Source organism: Tarenaya hassleriana, unplaced genomic scaffold (genome assembly GCF_000463585.1).
Source record: "Tarenaya hassleriana unplaced genomic scaffold, ASM46358v1 Cleome560, whole genome shotgun sequence".
NCBI lineage: Eukaryota > Viridiplantae > Streptophyta > Magnoliopsida > Brassicales > Cleomaceae > Tarenaya > Tarenaya hassleriana.
This window is the reverse complement of record NW_010968189.1, coordinates 1-19,564: the sequence shown is the minus strand read 5'-3', so window position 1 is coordinate 19,564 and position 19,564 is coordinate 1. Positions and strand designations below refer to the sequence as shown.

The following is a 19,564-nucleotide window of genomic DNA, read 5'->3' as shown; positions in this document are numbered from 1 at the left end:
CGTGTAGGACACTATTTTCTTTCAAGAATTCATGATACCGCGGGGGTATTATATATCTCACAATCTTCAAATAATTTCATGTTTCGAGAATAATAAACTAATCGTTATTATTATTTTTTCCAAATGTCATAAAAAATCCCTAATTCGACCGAATATATTTTAAGCAACGGAACCTATCTTTTTTTTTTAGGGTTTTAGGTCATTGTTATTTTAGGCCATACTGAAATATAACACTCTAATTAAATTATAAAGTTTTTAACTATAATCAGAAGTTAAATTATATCATATTTATCAAATGATAATTTCAAAATCTGAAATATCTTCAAGCGATATATAAATGAGCCCTTTCATGACGTGCATGTGCCCCTCCGAAAATGGCATCCACTTAAAAACACCAAACATTTCGCAAAGTCTTCGTTTCGATTGTCTTTCCCCAATATATTAATAACTAATCGAATACTATTAGCATTATTATATCATCGCCCATATGAATAGTGGTGGGTTCATCGAATCTCGATATTAAACAATTTAAACGTATAACGGATCTTTTCTTTTTTTAAAAAAAAGTAAATAATCAAAAGTCAAAATCGAACAAAACCCACCATCCCTTTGGCAATTTGATGGACCGTCCGTATGGTTATAGCCCTATCATTAACCCTACGATTATTGATTTTTTTTTGTAAATGTAAAAAAATCATATTCTCTCGTGGGCAAATCATTAACAAACATGACATGTACACTGCTCTCGAGCACGAATTATATAATACCACGATGCTCTTACCATATGATTTCTTATAATAACTCCAACTCATTACCCTAACGAAGGGGGGGGGGTATGATTTAATATTGATGTATTTAATAATTACAAGTCAAAATTAAAATCCAAGAAACATAGATGTGGTCGGTTATAAATTTTAGGGCGGAAGCAAAGGTTGAAAGATACTGGACGAAACAGAAGGTACCTCGGTAGGTACGAACAGATGCCAGCTGGGCTGAAACTAAGACCCAAGATACGGCGTCGTTATGTGATTTTGATTTCGGAAATAGATAGGAAGGGAAGCATTGACTCGTTCTGCTTTTTGAATCTTGATCAAGCGTCACGTGCCACGTGGCACTGACGCCCTTTCTGTTGCCATCCATATTTTCAGTTTTGTTTTTAGAAAATTAAATTAATTACACATGACTTGGAAGATATAAAAACAAAACTTATAAAACCATATGGAGTGGTGGGTTTTTTCTAGGGTTGGGTGTTTGGGGAAACGGTTCAGGTTCGGGATGAGAATAGATCGGTTTGGTTCTTTCGGTTTTACAAAAATACGTACCAATCGGTTCTTATATTGTATTCGGTTCGGTTCAGTTTTGGTATCGGTTCGGTTTGATTTCGGGTTTTATTAAAAAAAGGATAGATTTTTTTTAAAAATATTCAGTTTTTCGGGATTTTTAAAATTCGGTTTGGTTCGGTTCGGTTCCGGAAAAATTCGGTTCTCTAAAAATGGTACCGTTTGGGAATTAAGAACGGTTTTGGGTCTGAAAAAATATCGTTTTTCGGTTCGGTTCGGTCCAATTCCGAAGAACTGAACTGAAAGGCCCAGCCCTAGTTTTTCCTCCGCATTTTTTTAACACTCCCGTTTCTGAATATTGATAAAAAAAAATATAAATGAATATTTCCCTGAAATTTCCCAAACCCATCAAAATATTGATGCAGCGGAGTCTTTTTATTTAATGATGTTAGTATATACCGTAAATGAAATTGATTCATGCAATGCCCCAAAAAAAAAAAAAAAAAAAAAGAGAAAGAGTAAGGGAAAAGAAAGGCGAGGCTTTCGAGAGAAAGGAAGGGAGGCTTTCACTACTAGGCGTAATTTTTTTTTTTAACACCGTCCATCCCAATGCAACTCAATCAAATCTCTGATTTAATTAATTTCTTGAAAATATTGCAATTTATTATATTATATACATACAATACAATGGCTTTGTTTTAATGGTTGTTTCGTGATACAATACCACCTTCACATAATAAGTTTTAAATAGAGAAACTACAGACGATACTTTACGTAACTGTGTTTAATTTTTGTTGCTCCCGAGGTGGAATTATGGACGGGTTTACGCTTTACATGCAAAATGGAAAGCACAATTATATCTCTTTACGTAACTGTGTTTAATTTTTGTTGCTCCCGAGGTGGAATTATGGACGGGTTTACGCTTTACATGCAAAATGGAAAGCACAATAAAATCAAATGCTTTCACATTTTTTTTAATTATATATATATATATGGCTGAAAGAAAAGGATATACAAGGAGAGGGACCTTTTTGTATTACAGAAAAATCATCATCAGAAGAAAAAAAAAACTTATCCTCTCTCTCTCTCTCCTTCCGTTTCTTTCTCCCTGTTCCTTGGTGCTTATGATCCATTCCCAAATTCTTCTTCGTCCTCGTCGCCCTTCGGCCTTTCTCAGATAATTAGTTGCAGAAGAGGAGATGGTGTTCGGTTGGAGAAGAGCTTTCTGTACCTCCGTGGACAGAGATCATACATCACCTCGTGACCCTCAAGCCGCTAATCCTAGCCCCAGGCTCCGACCCAAGTTCGGTTTCTTCTCGAACCCGTCAACGCCCCGCCTCCGGTCCGATTCCGTACCCGTCGCCGACCTCGGCTGCCGGTCCCACACGGCCACCTCCGTCGCCACGATCCCTTCCTCGTCTCTGCCCTGTAGCCCTAAACTCCATTGCAGAACCATCAGCAATGCTACTCCGAGGAACAACACCAGTACTAGCCCTAGATTGTTCTCCAGTTTCTCTAACCCTTCTTCCCCGAAATCTCCTTCCTCCGGTCTATCTCTACTCAGAGCCACGCTTCTTCTCAACAAAGTAACGATCTTTCCCCGCTTTTGGTCGGAACCCATGATTCTAATCGATGATTTTTGTGTGGGTAACTGTTTTCCCTCGTTTTTTTTACCGCAGAGTAGTAGTAGCAGATGTGGGATTTGTTTGCAGAGCATGAAATCGGGTCAAGGTTCGGCGATCTTTACGGCGGAGTGTTCCCACGCGTTTCACCTTCATTGCATCGTCAGGCTCGGAGATAAACGCTGTCCGGTCTGTGCGACCGCGTGGACCGACGCGCCGTCGCGTAACCCATATGCGCACAGTAGCTTCAGGCCCGACCCGAATAGAAGACCCGAACCCGAGTCCAAGATCCGAGAAGTCAAGGCCGGGAAGTCGCTGAGAGTCTACAACGACGATGAGCCGTTGACTTATTCGCCGGTGTCTCTCGCTCAGTTCAATACGATACCGGAATCAGACGAAATCGATGTGGAAGACGACGACGAATTTCCGGGGTTCTTCGCGAATACATCGACGTTTGCTTTGCCTTCCAAGTTGGTTGATCCTCCAATCTCGATGAATCTGGAGGTTAAGTTACAGCCGGAATCTGCCGTTGTCGCCGCCGGGAGAAGATACGAGACGCACGCCGTCGTAATGAAGGTTAGGTTAAGGCCCCGCCGCTCACGGCAGCGCGTGAGGATCCTAGGCCGGCGGTGGACTTGGTTACGGTCCTCGATCTCAGCGGCGGGGTGAGATTGCAGACAGTGAAGCACGCGATGAGGCTGATGATCTCTCTCCTCCGGGAGACGGACCGGCTATCTATCGTTGTCTTCTCCTTTGGATCGAAGAGCGCCTTCGGATCGAGGGGGTGCCTGCCGCTTCGGCGGATGACGGCGGAAGGACGCCGGACGGCACGGCGGATTGTGGATGTACTCTCCGGAGGTGCTGGCGCCGGCACTGGAGCCGGTATGAGCGTGAACGACGCGGTGAAGAAAGCGGTGAAGGTCGTGGAAGATCGGCGGGAGAGGAATCCGACGGCGAGCATCATCGTCTTATCGGACGGTCAGGATAATCCGGCGGTCCTCAAGGCCCAACTGAGCTCAAAGCGAGTGCCTTTCGTCGTCTCCACCACTCGCCTCTCTCACCTGGAGATCCCCGTCCATTCCGTATGGGTCGCACCCGGCGGTACGTTGGATCACGCGCCACTCCGAGACGCGTTCACGGAGCGGATCGCGGGGTTGTTCAATTTAGCGATGAGGGAGGTGAGGCTGCAGCTCGATCTGGTCTCCGGATCGAGTTCCTCGGAGATAACGTCGGTGTACACTCTGTCGGGTCGGCCCGAGAGATTCGGATCCGGTTCGGTGGTGGTCGGAGGCCTGTTCGCGGAGGAGGAGAGGGAATTGCTCGTGGAAATCAAAGTGCCTGCTTCGTCGGGCGGGTCCTACCACGTCATGTCCGTACGGTCCTTTATCGTTGACCCCATAACTCACCGACCGACCATCTGCCCCGCGGAACGGCGTCTTCTGATCCCGCGGCCGCAGACCGTCCGATCATCGTCCCCGAGCATCGAACGGCTGAGAAATCTCCACGCGGCATCACGAGCTGTGACTGAATCAAAGTGCCTGCTTCGTCGGGCGGGTCCTACCACGTCATGTCCGTACGGTCCTTTATCGTTGACCCCATAACTCACCGACCGACCATCTGCCCCGCGGAACGGCGTCTTCTGATCCCGCGGCCGCAGACCGTCCGATCATCGTCCCCGAGCATCGAACGGCTGAGAAATCTCCACGCGGCATCACGAGCTGTGACTGAATCTCGCCGGTTAATTGAGCGGGAAGATTTGGCCGCAGCTTATCAGGGGCGGGAGCCACAATGTCGCAAGCTAATACTGGCTCAGTCGAAGATAGCCTGCGTGGCTTGGAGGCTGAGCTTGCCGAGTTGAACCGGTTGAGACTCAGGGCTGGTTCAGTGGCTCGGACCAAAGATCAAACCGGGTCGAGACAGAGGAGCCATCCGGTGGCTCAAACCGAAGAAAAAGCGGTGGAGCAAATTACGCCGACGTCGGCTTGCAAATTCCGCCGACGTCGGCTGGGCGAGCCGCCGAGAAATTGGCGAAAGTGGCTATGATGAGGAAGCACATGAATCGGGTCAGCGACTTGCACGGTTTGGAAGACGCCAGATTTTAGTTTATAATCTGTATGATTATTTTTTGTTATTTTCGGGAACGATTAATTTAAAATACGGTATTAATTTAGTACGGAATGATAAAAATAAATTGGTGAAATGAGAGGAGTGGAAAGGGACCCCGGGCGCATAATAGCGACAATCGGTACCCGACGGGTGTGGCCTTTTGTGCACAGAGATCGAACCCTACATGAAATTGATTAGTCTGTTCCTTCTTTTTGTATTTTTCAAAAAGTCCAAGTCGTACCTCATTAAAAAAAAATATGTAATATTATTATTCATCGCAATTGTATTGAATTAAATCTTTTATAAATAGGAAAAAAAAGGCATTGAAGCATTTCAAACTAAGGAAATGATTGTCCGGATTGAAATTAAGAATTTTATATATGCAAAAGACTTTCGACGGTCAAAGAATCTAGGTCCTACTATATACGTCTCGAGAGTTGCTAATGATTATGATTTTTAAAAATAAGATGTAATTATTATACAGCCAAACAGAATGTTAGAGTTAATTAATCATGTGACTATATACTAAAAAAATACTAACGGCGCACCAAATTCCAAATTGTAATGATTTTAATAAATCGTATTTTTTTTTTGGTGGGGGAAGAGTTTTTTAATGTCCAAGAAGGTCCACTCTGCACACATGATCATGATCATTAAAATGTGTCAGATTGAGGCACTATTTAGTATTTTGTTTTGTTCCCTTTGATTTTTTTTTTTTTTGCTTCGAAAACTAAAAAAAAACAGAAATAAATATTACTGCAATATTCTAATAAAATTTCTAGATGTTCATATATATATATATATATATATATATATATATATTGTATAACTATACTAATAATTCGTATAATCCATTGTTCTAAGTTGTTATTTATAATTGGTGTATCTAAGCTCGAATATGATAACAAAAATACTTTTTCATAGCCGACGTCTATAATGATTTTTTTTTCCAAATTCCCGCGATATATTTCTTCGATAAAATTTTGTTAAAAATAAAATAATATCGCTTAACATAAAAAAAGGGTGAAAAAAAGAGAATCTTCGTTATAAAAAGGGCTATATATTATTTAAAAAACCTATAAATAATTGAAGGCCGTACCCGTATTGCATAATTGAAGATTCAGAATATATCGCCCAGCCATAACTGATGGGTTGGGTTAGGTATATAGAATTAGAATTTGGTTAGGTAATGTCTTGAAATGAAATGATTCGGTGACACGTGTCGATCACTTTTACAGGCCAATGTAGATTTCCTTAATTTTCGTTGATATTTATTGATGAACATATTAATCCAAATTAATTGCGTAATAATAATAATAATAATTTGATGTGACCCAGCCATAACTGATGGGTTGGGTTAGGTATATAGAATTAGAATTTGGTTAGGTAATGTCTTGAAATGAAATGATTCGGTGACACGTGTCGATCACTTTTACAGGCCAATGTAGATTTCCTTAATTTTCGTTGATATTTATTGATGAACATATTAATCCAAATTAATTGCGTAATAATAATAATAATAATTTGATGTGATGCATAACCAAATGTCTAAAGTTAGGATTTTCCTTCAACGATATAATTTATTTTTGGATGAGGGATGTTGGAATAACGGACCAAAAGAAAAAATCTCCCTTAGAGATTTGCACTTATATTATATATACCTTTCCACCAATAGATCTTATTGAATGACCAAAGTTTTGTTGACGCAGTATTTAAATACGTTAAAAGTGCAATTTACGTATTTGTTTATGAAAATGATTTTAAGTATAAAGAAGGAAAATAATAGGCTCACTGAAATGGCAACAAATACATGAAATTTTATGAGATTCCAAAAACTACATGTAAAATAATAAGTGACTTGTAAATTCATCGGTTGGGAAAAATTCGTATACATATTTTTTAGAAATTTTCAAAATTTGTGTACTAATATAGTAGTTTGTAACAAATTTGTGTATTGATATGGATTTTTAGCTAAAACAAATGGAATAGTCAGTGTTAATGGAATTTGTGTTTTTTTTAAAAAAATTAGAATTTATTTATCAATATAGAAATATGTAAGAAATCTGTGTATTTATTTGAAATTTTGCATCAAAGCAGTCGATCAATTAATGGATGGAAATTTCCAGGTATTTGTGAACGACCAGTTCTTGAACTGGGATCCAGAGAACAAAATCAAAGTCAGGATAGTCTCCGCAAGAGCTTATCATTCTCTGTTCATGCACAACATGTAAGTTCGGACACACTTGCATCTCTTCCATACATAATGGAACATAACCAGTAGATCAATTAACTGTATATCTATTGTCTGAAAAAAGGTGTATCCGCCCGACGCCGGAGGAGCTGGCGGATTTCGGGACGCCGGATTTCACGATCTACAACGCCGGAAGGTTTCCATGTAACCGTTACACTCATTACATGACGTCTTCGACGAGCATTGATATCAATCTCGCCAGAAGAGAGATGGTGATTCTCGGAACTCAGTACGCCGGAGAGATGAAGAAGGGACTGTTCGGTGTCATGCATTACTTGATGCCCAAGCGACAGATTCTGTCTCTTCACTCTGGCTGTAACATGGGCAAAGATGGCGATGTCGCCCTCTTCTTCGGCCTCTCTGGTACCCCCTTTTATCCCAAACCGCCCCTTCTGTTGTTGTCTGAGAGATCGATCTATATGTATGGATCGAATTTGTTACCTGCAGGTACCGGAAAGACGACATTGTCGACGGATAACAACAGGTACTTGATCGGAGACGACGAGCATTGCTGGACTGATACGGGTGTTTCCAACATCGAAGGTGGTTGCTACGCCAAGTGTATCGATCTATCCAGAGAGAAAGAACCTGAGATCTTTAATGCCATCAAGTTCGGAACTGGTAAATATTATCCAGACTATATATAGCTTAATGCCTACGTTTTAGGGTTTACGAGATGGGTTTATTATGTTTTTGTTATAACAGTTCTGGAGAATGTGGTGTTCGACGAGCATACCCGTGAAGTGGATTATACAGACAAATCAGTCACTGGTAACATAATCTAGCGTTCCGACCATATGTATTTGTCCATTCCCGCATATCTCCGCGGCACGTACGGTTCATATTATCCTTTCCTTTTCCTTTTCTGGTAATCTCATTTTCCGAGCTGTCTATAAATAGATTTCTTCGTGTATATATAGACGATCGTACGTGTGTTTGTGTATATACATACATATATATATCGATTCCAGAGAGAGAGAGAGAGAGATGGCGGGGAACGGCGGAGAGTTCAGCTTCTCGAGCGAGGCGACGGCGGCGCGTGAGGCACTGCCGAAGATAACGACGGAGAAATCGAGGGGAGACGAGAAGGACGTCTGTCACGACGGAAGCACGAGCTCTGTTAGGGTTCAGACAATCGACGAACTCCATAGACTGCAGACCAAGAAATCTGTTCCAAACACTCCATTGAAAGGCGCCTCCGCCTCTGCCAGTGGGCCCTCCACCCCCGTATCCGAGGAGACCATGCTCCAATCCGTCAGGTAACATCATCATCATATATATACACCAACACACGTATATATGTGTATATATTGGTGAATCCATCTGCATGCATGCAGTGCATCGCTGGCGTCGATGACGAGGGAAAAGGGGCCGATGGTGGTGAAGGGAGATCCGGAGAGGGTATCAGAGTCGGCGGTGAAGGTGTCGCACGTGCCGGCGCCGACAATAGCAGTGAGCGACAGTGCCTTGAAATTCACGCACGTGCTCTATAACCTATCGCCCGGGGAGCTGTACGAACAGGCCATAAAGTACGAGAAAGGATCATTCATTACATCAACTGGAGCTTTAGCTACCTTGTCCGGAGCCAAAACTGGTCGCTCCCCTAAGGATAAGCGTATCGTTAAGGATGACACTACCGCCTCTGAGCTTTGGTGGGGAAAGTCAGTTCCTTTCCCCTCTCTCTCTCGTCTTCAGAGTCTATATATATACATTTTCATATAATATATGCATATATATATATATAAAGAATAAGTAATGAGTTTTTTGGGGGGAAATATAACAGAGGTTCACCAAACATCGAAATGGATGAACAGACCTTCATGGTCAACCGAGAGAGAGCTGTGGATTACTTAAATTCTTTGGACAAGGTAATATTAACATTTTTCCTTATTTTTTCTCAAGTTATTTTTTTTCCTGCATTTTCAAATGAAAGATCTAGTATAGATATTTAAATTTATTAATAATAGCATAATACCCAGAAATTTAAAATTTTCAGAAAAATATAATTGTTTTTCCAAATTCCATTTAAAACCATGAATTTTATAACAATTATAAAAAAAATACATGAAATTTTATGAGATTCCAAAAACTACATGTAAAATAATAAGTGACTTGTAAATTCATCGGTTGGGAAAAATTCGTATACATATTTTTTAGAAATTTTCAAAATTTGTGTACTAATATAGTAGTTTGTAACAAATTTGTGTATTGATATGGATTTTTAGCTAAAACAAATGGAATAGTCAGTGTTAATGGAATTTGTGTTTTTTTTAAAAAAATTAGAATTTATTTATCAATATAGAAATATGTAAGAAATCTGTGTATTTATTTGAAATTTTGCATCAAAGCAGTCGATCAATTAATGGATGGAAATTTCCAGGTATTTGTGAACGACCAGTTCTTGAACTGGGATCCAGAGAACAAAATCAAAGTCAGGATAGTCTCCGCAAGAGCTTATCATTCTCTGTTCATGCACAACATGTAAGTTCGGACACACTTGCATCTCTTCCATACATAATGGAACATAACCAGTAGATCAATTAACTGTATATCTATTGTCTGAAAAAAGGTGTATCCGCCCGACGCCGGAGGAGCTGGCGGATTTCGGGACGCCGGATTTCACGATCTACAACGCCGGAAGGTTTCCATGTAACCGTTACACTCATTACATGACGTCTTCGACGAGCATTGATATCAATCTCGCCAGAAGAGAGATGGTGATTCTCGGAACTCAGTACGCCGGAGAGATGAAGAAGGGACTGTTCGGTGTCATGCATTACTTGATGCCCAAGCGACAGATTCTGTCTCTTCACTCTGGCTGTAACATGGGCAAAGATGGCGATGTCGCCCTCTTCTTCGGTCTCTCTGGTACCCCCTTTTATCCCAAACCGCCCCTTCTGTTGTTGTCTGAGAGATCGATCTATATGTATGGATCGAATTTGTTACCTGCAGGTACCGGAAAGACGACATTGTCGACGGATAACAACAGGTACTTGATCGGAGACGACGAGCATTGCTGGACTGATACGGGTGTTTCCAACATCGAAGGTGGTTGCTACGCCAAGTGTATCGATCTATCCAGAGAGAAAGAACCTGAGATCTTTAATGCCATCAAGTTCGGAACTGGTAAATATTATCCAGACTATATATAGCTTAATGCCTACGTTTTAGGGTTTACGAGATGGGTTTATTATGTTTTTGTTATAACAGTTCTGGAGAATGTGGTGTTCGACGAGCATACCCGTGAAGTGGATTATACAGACAAATCAGTCACTGGTAACATAATCTAGCGTTCCGACCATATGTACTATGAAGATATCAGCTTCATTGATGCTTTTGAGTTGCAGAAAACACACGTGCGGCTTATCCAATCGAGTACATACCGAACTCGAAGATCCCATGTGTCGGGCCACACCCCAAGAACGTGATTCTGTTGGCATGCGATGCCTTCGGGGTGTTGCCGCCAATCAGCAAACTTAACCTAGCTCAGACCATGTACCATTTCATTAGTGGCTACACCGCTCTGGTAAAGTATCTTCTAAACACAGGCCGGACCGGACCAGACCAGACCAGACCCACGTGTTTTCAACTGTTGTTGGATGGTGCAGGTTGCGGGAACAGAAGAGGGGATAAAGGAGCCACAGGCGACATTCTCAGCTTGCTTCGGTGCTGCATTCATCATGCTTCATCCCACCAAGTATGCTGCCATGTTGGCCGACAAGATGCAGAAGCACGGTGCTACCGGTTGGCTCGTCAACACCGGTTGGTCCGGTGGCAGGTTACCATCTCTATACCTGAATCTCAGTACATCCTCTAACAAATGACAAGACAAAAACAAAAAGGAAAGAAATTCTTGGTTTCTGGTTGTTGCAGCTATGGCTCCGGAAGCCGTATCAAGTTAGCATACACCAGGAAGATAATCGACGCCATTCATTCGGGCAGTCTTCTTAATGCAAAATACAAAACGACAGAGATCTTCGGACTGGAGATCCCGACAGAGGTTGAAGGAGTGCCGTCTGAGATTCTGGATCCTATCAACGCTGTAAGTTGACGAATACCCTTCTTCGAATTCCCTACGAATCCGACCAGTTTTCAGGAATGAGAAAAGACATTGAAGGGTTTATACATTGAGAACGTAAAGTGCTAACTACGGGGTTGGTGTGGCAGTGGTCGGACAAGGCGGCTTACAAGGAGACACTGCTGAAACTGGGCGGTCTGTTCAGGAAGAACTTCGAGACTTTCACGAGCCACAGGATTGGTGAGGATGGGAAGTTGACCGACCAGATTCTCGCTGCTGGTCCCAACTTCTAAGCTCAAAAAGGGCAATGATGAACGGTTCATTCATTTCAAGCCAACGACAAATATTGATTTAAACTAGTATTTATTTTTCACCCCTTCTTTCTTGTGCGTGTGTGGTGGACAAAATACATCACCAGAAGAAGGAAAGAATAATTTGACAGTATACGGATGAGGAAGCCTTTGTCTGGCCCTCTGATTTTTGTTTCACCAAAGTTCTCTTGTGATTCGAGGGAATCCTTGTATGGAGTCGGTGTGGTAAGTCCCCATGCTTGATTCTCGAGCTTCGGTTGAGGATCGAGGTTTATGTGGTTAATTAATCTTCACTTTTCACATGCAGCAGTCGTTTAGTGTCGCTAATTATCAAATGAGATGGATGAGCTTGTTTAGACTGCAGTGTCCTTTCTTGGTTATCAGAATCTAGTTATGCAATCTAACCATAATCTATCTTCATTAGGACAGACAAAATACATGGAATCTGTGCATGTATATACACACACACACGCGCAGAATCATGTACGACTGTGGAGATATTCTTGTTCACAAGCTCTTGATCGAAGCATAAGCGGAGATGTGAATATCACAACATTCCCCGTCCCATGAGAAATCCTTCCCCATTGCTTCCATTATCTTCCTCTTCCACGTGGTCGGTTTGTTCCTCTGCACAAACCCAAACACTCTCCCGCATTATCCAAACGGTTTCACCACCAAAATCCCATTCCCAAAAATTACATCTATAATGCCTCACTCCCCATCTACGCCATCACCTGTAGAACTGCATATACCGTATAAATCCAACGCAATAGCCCATACATGGGTCTGAACTCTCTATGGAAAGGATGGATAATCCCCAATGATTCAAGGCTCATTGATTGTGTTTCTACGTTAGGCGTGACGGAGATAAACGGTGTTTTTTATAAGGTGATATACTCACTATGTGGTCCAAGGCTTGGCTTAAGGACATGTCTCCAAAGGTGGAGTTGATGAACCCTGCAAGTCCTGTGGTCTCTTGTTCATGAGCTCCTAAATGCCTGGAACAACATTTTTGGTCACTGGTTAACTCTCTTGCCAAAATCCGGTTATTCCACACCATCTCTTACAATGTATGCTTACCCGAAGGCATCACTGCTGTTAGTTTTAAGAGCAATTGGTACTGTTCCGTATCTTAAAGCCTTGAACTGCGTTGTAAAAAAACAGAAACAAGAGAGCTATTTGCGAAAGTAGAGAGAGATACAAATCTGTTGTGGCCGAGCATAGTGTGTTGAACTTACAGGGACCTGAAGAATGGGATCGTGCAAGGACTGGCACAACATAATGTCAGATCCTGCAAAAATCAGATGCAGAAGAGTTTCATCGTGTCCTCGCACAAACATGAGATTCCCTCCATCCTGAGAAAAGAAATGCAAAACATATGGATCACTTTTCTTAGCGATGAGAAGAAAAATGATCTATACAAGGAATAGAGAAAAGAGAATCAAATCAGACTTTGATTCTTTAAAATCCAACTTCAATTAGGAAGCATTTATAACAGGATTCAAAATACACTTTTGCATTCTTGTGTAAGCTCATCTGAAAGATGACAGGGACTAGTGTCTTCGTTGGTTTATCTGCAGACTTTAAGAAATGCCCGTGTTTGGGGCGGGCGTGGGATTCATGTCTTAAACATCGCTTTCCACGTTTCAAATGGAAACAGACGATGCTATACAAAAGATACAATAGGTTAGATTATAGTCTCACCTCAAATTCTTCCTGCAATTTCTCCAGCTCCCCAATTGTCGTCTGATCTTCATTCATTCCCATCAAAATAAACTGGGGAAAAAGAAAAAAAATATTTCAGTTTCTTCAGGTAATATTCAGTCAGATCTTGCAAATATGTATAAGCTCCTCCAACTATCAACAACAGTGGTCAAATTCAGTAAGAAATTGATCATAAACCTGGATGCCTGTCATAATTGAACCCCGCACAATTGCCTTTAAGCTCTCAAGATCAACATCTGATATTTCAGTAAAGATGCATCCAACCTTAAGGAACAGAAAATCAAACTTTCAGAGACAACCTGTGGTTGCCATTACTCTTTTGATACCACAACCAAAAAAAAAAAAACAGGTGAGAAAAACATACAACGGTGGTCGAAATATGCTCCACTAAACCCAGTTGGTGCTGCAATTCAACCTTACAGATCGATTTGCCCCTGATGTCCTCAACACTATACTTTTCAGGAAGAAATTCATCTTTTGAAGGATCCCATGTTGTGCTGTCCAACCCAAAAGAAGGAGCAAGAAGCAATTTCTCCCTAGATTCCAAGGAATAGGGTAAGAATCATAAGATCAAAGAAGCACAATGGCCTTGAATCCTTGATATATTACGGTAACTGGAAGGTCATTAACTTACTTGTGAACAGCTAAAGCGGGTTCAAGCCCATGACTCGAACTATGAATTATCCTTCCCTTAGAATGTGAGGATGGCATAGTGACAACTTTGTTGGAGTAGACAATACCACCCTGACAAGGAGATGTAAGGGTACTGGAAAAAGATGTTGAACAGATAACTATGAATTATCCTTCCCTTAGAATGTGAGGATGGCATAGTGACAACTTTGTTGGAGTACACAATACCACCCTGACAAGGAGATGTAAGGGTACTGGAAAAAGATGTTGAACAGATATATATATTCAATTACACAAAAAACTATACGGACTGTATGAAGATCCTAAAAAAACAGAATGAAGATATAATCCCCCATATTGTGAACATCAAAGAAACTTGGCTTTTCTAAACATGTTCACCATAGAGATATATTTCTCATGCCTATTTACCTTCAAAACATTAACAAACTGTGGCTTAATATTATCTTGCAAGCGATCAAGACGGTGAAGTCCAGCTGGATCAAGACCACATAGCGCCAACTTGTCAGGAGGGACAAGATACTACAACATAAAACATTACATAAGTTCTGATCTGTCTTGCAAATATAGAATGTAAGGCATAAAGGAAAAAGGAAAGCAGCTTGCGGCTTGCCTCTGAGTCAAACCCTTGGCATGTAAAGAGTATTCTAGAACCTTCAAGCCCCTACAAGTTCGAGGAAATTATGGATAGGGCACAAGAGTTAACAGGCTACAATGTCATCACTCTGAAGTTTGAAGTGCTTACCTGATTAACAAAAATATCCCAAAAAAGTGGTCCTACTATTGCAGTCTCCCGGTTGTGAATGTGTAATACATCTGGCCGCTTTCCAGATTTTACTATGTAATCCAGTGAAGCACGAGAGAAGTACGCAAATCTGATATCATTAACAGGTAACACACTCACCCCGGAACAAAACAATGATGAAACAAGACGAGGTCATGCTCAAATTTCCGTTATACAAAAAAAGGGGCCTGGGGAGGGTTATCAGAAAATAGTTGAACCTTATATAGATTCTTATAGAAAGGCATTGTACAAGGTGCCTGAGAGTGATTGATTTTTAATTGAAGTTGAACCAACGTAATGAGTAGAATGCTGAACATTGTTGCAGTTAATTGCGATTATCAGCCAAGTTTTGGAAAAAACTTTAATTATATCCCCTGAATGACAAGATTCTCATGCTGGTTCAAAACTGAGTAAGTAGAAACCACAGCATCATTTACCTGTCAAAGTCATCCGAATAGCCATATACTTTATCACGGCTGAAAAATGACGAGTAATACAATGGTTGAACAAGCGTCACTCCTATTCCACAGACAACTCTGCGTAAACAACCTTTTATAATAAGTGCATACGAAAGTGGCTGCTTGCCTGCTGTGGAAGAATATGACATGCTTGCCATTTCTTTGCCACACATTCAACCAATGATGAAAGAAAATCTCAACCAAGCGTACATCATATTTACAATACCAAAACACTCAACTCACCCATTCCATATTCTGTTGGCATGCAGCTGACCATTAAAATAAGAATACAGATCAGCTTCAACTTCTCGGAGTCCTTGAATTTCGTCCAACTCAAGGGTAGCATACCTATGAATTAACACTAGGTTAGCAGCTGTTTACTAACGTTGAGAAAAAAAAAACTCAAGATGAAACAGCTGTCCAGAGGGGTCAATTCGTACTTTGGTAATATAACCTCAACCAAGTGGCCCTTTCCTTGGAGTGCACGAGATAGTCCTGTCACATACGAGGCCAAAGGTCCCACAGAAACTAATGGAGCCATTTCAGAGCAGATATGAATGATGTGGAAACCATTACTGGGAAGAACAAGGTAAACGGGAAAAGGAAATGTAAATTGGAAGTAGAATGAGAATAAGAGTAGAAGCAGAACAGAGAGAAACGACATTTATGAATATATTGAATCTAAAAGGAGTACAACAAAAGTTGTCACCTTTTGAGCCTATCTGAGAACAGTCTGAGTTCTGCTAAAATCTCGGAATCTCCTTTTTGCAAAATGTCAGGGGAAACCTCAGAGATGCCCAGTCTGTGCTCCCTGACCAGTGTTCTCATAGATGAGGCTTCTTCAGTGTTAAGTAATCCATTTAGCACCATAGAATCTATACGAAGAAGCAACTCCCACAATAGAGAAAGTTTATCTGCTCAATACATAGCAAAGAACAAAACTTCAAACCGAAATCAGTTTCAAACAAAATGTTAGTAATTTACCTGAAAACATATGAATCATTTAAACCAACTTGTACAAAAATAAACACCTTTCCCGATAACATTCTGATTTTCTTCCTCCAATTGAACTATTCTATCTACCAATTCATCTTTCTCCCTCTTTAGATTGCCAAGCTCCTCAACTGCAGCTAGACGCTGCTTGTTCAGAAAAAGGATATCTGAAACCAAAAGATGACAAATCAGAGCACATCTTCATCTTAAACGATAACCAGTGGTCTATATGATATGAGAGAAGAAAAGGTTGGATGAAACAGAGGAGCAAATCTGGTGAGATTACTTTGCTGGGCTTCTCTAAAGAGGCGCCAAATATCATTATGTTTTCCTTCAGTTACAACAGATGATAACCCAAGATTCTCCTGTGAATTAACAATATGTCCATCTTCACAAAGCGTGCTATATGAAGCAGGAAGTATACCAAACATCAAAGAAAAATACCTGAGGATTCTCTAAGTCATTCTGCCCTTCTGGTCTGGCATATAAAAAAACAAGTGTACATTCCAATCAAAGAGAAAACATGCATACTTGAAAATTTTCTACTGAAGATCAGATAATGGAAAAAAAGATTCACTCTAGAGTGGGGTTTGATCTAAAACAAGCCATTGATTTCACCACACCCAACGAACATTTAACAGCGTAGCAAGGAAATTAGTTTGGTCCCAAGACAATGGATGAACTTCACATGGTAAAGAGGAATATAAACGTAACTGATATAAATGAGTTGTCTGCAGAGTTAACCCTAAATTACACAAATATTTCAGAAAACCAGGCAATCTATGACATATCAGTAATGCGGAATCAAGATTCTAGAGAAATGTTGCAGTTCAGACTAACAATACAATTAAATTATGAAACTTCAAGGACATCGTGAATTCAGATAAGGCGGCAGAACAATAAATCCCAACGAGGTTATAAACAAGAAAAAAAACTGGGAGATCAACCTCGAGCAACAGAGTGCGGGAGCTCTCTGATGTCTTTGGGTCAGTATGGTGAGCTTGAAAGAGGAGATACTCCGTGGCGGCGGATGCCATATCACCGGAGATATCGCCGGAGCTTGCATTGTTAGCAACTTGAATCGCCGGCGGCGAGTGGAGTAATTTTCAGAGAGGAGAATTCGCCGGCAAGGATAAGAGAAGCCGGAAATAAATCATTAGTTTTTAATTTCCAGAAATTATAAATGTAACCCATTATTGTTATTATTTCAAATTATACCCCATTATTGTTATCGTTTTATTTCACCCCCACAAAACACCCCCGCCGAGTTTCCAGAAATTCTGAATATACAGTTGTTTTTATCGTTAGTCGTCGAGCTCCTCTCCTTCGGCCTGAACCCCTTTCAAAGCCCTCCGCCTAGTTCCCATCTCACAATGCAATTCTCATAAATTTTCGTTGAATTTTGGGCAAGAACAAGTTTTTCTTGCCACCCATGGCGGAAGAAGATCCGATCCATTGATTCCATCCTCCACGCCTTACGTCCACTCTCAAACCCTAACCTGCCACGACCGCGCTGTCTCCTCCTTGAAATTCTCCTTCGACGACCGCCTCCTCGCTTCCGCCTCCACCGAAAAAATCATCAGCACTTACACAATCAATTTCTCCGGTGACTCCATCGCCGAGCCCGTCATGAAGTTCACCGGTCACGAAAACGGCATCTCCGACGTCGCCTTCTCGTGGGACTTGCGGTTCATTGTCTCAGCCTCCGATGGCAAAACCCTATAGTTGTGGGACGTCGAAACAGGCTCACTGATCAAGACGCTGGAGGGGCACACCAACTATGCCTTCTGCGTCAACTTCAATCCTCAGACCAACATGATCGTCTCTTGCTCCTTCGATGAGACCGTCCGGATTTGGGGTGTTAAAACTGGGAAATGCTTGAAGGTTCTTCCCGCGCACTCCGATCCCGTCACCGCCATCGATTTCAATCGCGACGGATCTCTTGTTATGTCAAGCAGCTACGACGGGCTGTGCCGTATTTGGGGTGCAGGAACTGGGCATTGTTTGAAGACACTAATTGACGATGAGAATCCGCCTGTCTCCTTCGCCAGGTTCTCCCCGAACGGCAAATTTATTCTTGTCGGCACCCTGGACAATACTCTGGTGAGTTTGTTTTGGTTCATCCCTTATTTTCAATGCATTGGTTTAAAGTCTTAATTTTGCAATGTGACAATGGGTTCTAGTCTCTATCGATCCTCGAATATTAGGTTATATGTCTTAGGCTTCATACTTGTGGAAATCTTAGTTAACTTATGATAGGAGAATCCAGTGCAAATGACAACTGAAGTGTTGTGTAACATTGGATGTTGGATCGCGGAAAGGAGAAGTAACTTCACTGTGGTTCTTGAAAGTTTCTTGCCTGTTGCTGATTTATGTTATCGGTAAGATGATTAGAGGAGACAAATTATTGGTTACATCCAACAATTCTGCGCATTTCCATGTCCTAGTAGTGTTAAACTTTGGTTTATCGGAGACATTTCTCGGTGTTCAGTATACAAAGCCCACCAATCAATCACCTTGACTTGTTAATTCCTCGGTTTCATTGCCATATACTGATCTGTACGCAATGTTATTTATCACAGAGATTATGGAACCTTTCTACTTCAAAGTTCATCAAAACATACACAGGCCATACGAACTCAAAGTTCTGCATCTCCTCTGCATTCTCGATCACAGACGGGGAGTACATTGTTAGTGGTTCGGAGGACAACTGCATCTATATGTGGGAGCTGAATTCCCGGAAACTGATTCAGAGAATGGAAGGTCACACACGCGAACACCGTCATGTCGTCGGCATGCCACCCAACCGAGAAGTTGATTGCATCTGGCTCTCTCGGCAAGTCTCTTAGGCTTTGGACCCAAAAGAAGGAATGACCACTTAACTCTGTAAGTCTGCTCTCTAACCTCGACCAAGCTAATTTACCCTTCCAAGTATTGTATTCTCTCTCTACCACCATTGTTTTACAAAGCTTTGTTAAAGAGTGAAAATGGCAGACAGTTGTAAAGGACTAAGTGCCCACAAAAAGGATGGAGGTACCAAAGACAAAGACAAAACTCGTGAAGTTTTCTGCTTAGGGACCTCACTTGAGTTGAGACAGCTAATCTTTCAGACAAATCTTTGAACAGGTTTTCTCTCCTGGATCCCCTGCACGTGTTTATAAGCGCCTGAATTGCCGTTACCTACTTACCTTGTGACATATTTTCACGTATTGAAGGATTAAAAAATGTAGAATGTGCATAATAGTAACCGTTTAAAGTTGGCATTCACTAACCAATCATTTACTTTTCTTTTGATATTATTATTATGCAAAGGTAAAAAAAAATAACATGTTGAGATGTATACATTCTTCTGTTATTATTTAGGGTTT

The 19,564-nt window shown here is 41.3% G+C and overlaps 4 protein-coding genes and 1 pseudogene across 7 annotated transcripts; 4 read left to right on the top strand and 1 right to left on the bottom strand.

Annotated features, from left to right (window-relative positions):
• Nucleotides 1–2,284: 2,284 nt before the first annotated feature.
• Nucleotides 2,285–5,065, top strand: LOC104798692. Its single transcript, XM_010520870.1, is given in 6 exon segments — nt 2,285–2,866; nt 2,960–3,491; nt 3,494–4,373; nt 4,583–4,679; nt 4,682–4,811; nt 4,886–5,065. Coding segments are annotated over 6 exon segments (2,145 nt in total). The 5' UTR covers nt 2,285–2,479; the 3' UTR covers nt 5,005–5,065.
• A 2,051-nt stretch (nt 5,066–7,116) lies between these two features.
• Nucleotides 7,117–8,044, top strand: LOC104798697 (phosphoenolpyruvate carboxykinase [ATP]-like). The gene is made up of 4 exons (XM_010520874.1): nt 7,117–7,235; nt 7,324–7,622; nt 7,707–7,880; nt 7,965–8,044. Exons 1-4 carry the CDS (start codon nt 7,117–7,119, stop codon nt 8,042–8,044), a joined length of 672 nt encoding a protein of 223 aa, XP_010519176.1.
• Nucleotides 8,045–8,225: 181 nt separating this feature from the next.
• LOC104798690 (phosphoenolpyruvate carboxykinase [ATP]-like) lies at nt 8,226–11,890 on the top strand. The gene is made up of 11 exons (XM_010520865.1): nt 8,226–8,518; nt 8,597–8,920; nt 9,043–9,127; nt 9,640–9,740; nt 9,829–10,127; nt 10,212–10,385; nt 10,470–10,535; nt 10,607–10,785; nt 10,868–11,037; nt 11,133–11,301; nt 11,427–11,890. The coding sequence occupies exons 1-11, from the start codon at nt 8,247–8,249 to the stop codon at nt 11,568–11,570; spliced, it is 1,983 nt and encodes a 660-aa protein (XP_010519167.1). The 5' UTR covers nt 8,226–8,246; the 3' UTR covers nt 11,571–11,890.
• Nucleotides 11,891–11,979: 89 nt separating this feature from the next.
• Nucleotides 11,980–17,329, bottom strand: LOC104798691 (probable starch synthase 4, chloroplastic/amyloplastic). Of its 4 annotated transcripts, XM_010520866.2 has the most exons (20): nt 17,144–17,328; nt 16,641–16,674; nt 16,483–16,561; nt 16,235–16,363; nt 15,913–16,117; nt 15,644–15,778; nt 15,447–15,551; nt 15,183–15,281; nt 14,707–14,836; nt 14,575–14,625; nt 14,373–14,483; nt 14,117–14,175; nt 13,948–13,998; nt 13,678–13,849; nt 13,491–13,577; nt 13,293–13,364; nt 12,827–12,943; nt 12,669–12,733; nt 12,490–12,586; nt 11,980–12,215 (listed from the first exon to the last, which is right to left on the bottom strand). In XM_010520866.2, the coding sequence occupies exons 1-20, from the start codon at nt 17,260–17,262 to the stop codon at nt 12,096–12,098; spliced, it is 2,037 nt and encodes a 678-aa protein (XP_010519168.1). In that variant the 5' UTR covers nt 17,263–17,328; the 3' UTR covers nt 11,980–12,095. The 4 variants fall into 4 exon arrangements, with proteins under 4 accessions (XP_010519168.1, XP_010519171.1, XP_019056273.1 ...); XM_010520869.1 differs by lacking the exon at nt 14,117–14,175 and having other exon boundaries at nt 13,948–14,057; XM_019200727.1 differs by lacking the exons at nt 11,980–12,215; nt 14,117–14,175 and adding an exon at nt 12,219–12,330 and having other exon boundaries at nt 13,948–14,057; nt 17,144–17,329.
• A 202-nt stretch (nt 17,330–17,531) lies between these two features.
• On the top strand, nt 17,532–19,483 carry LOC104798696 (annotated as a pseudogene).
• The last annotated feature ends 81 nt before the right edge of the window (nt 19,484–19,564 follow it).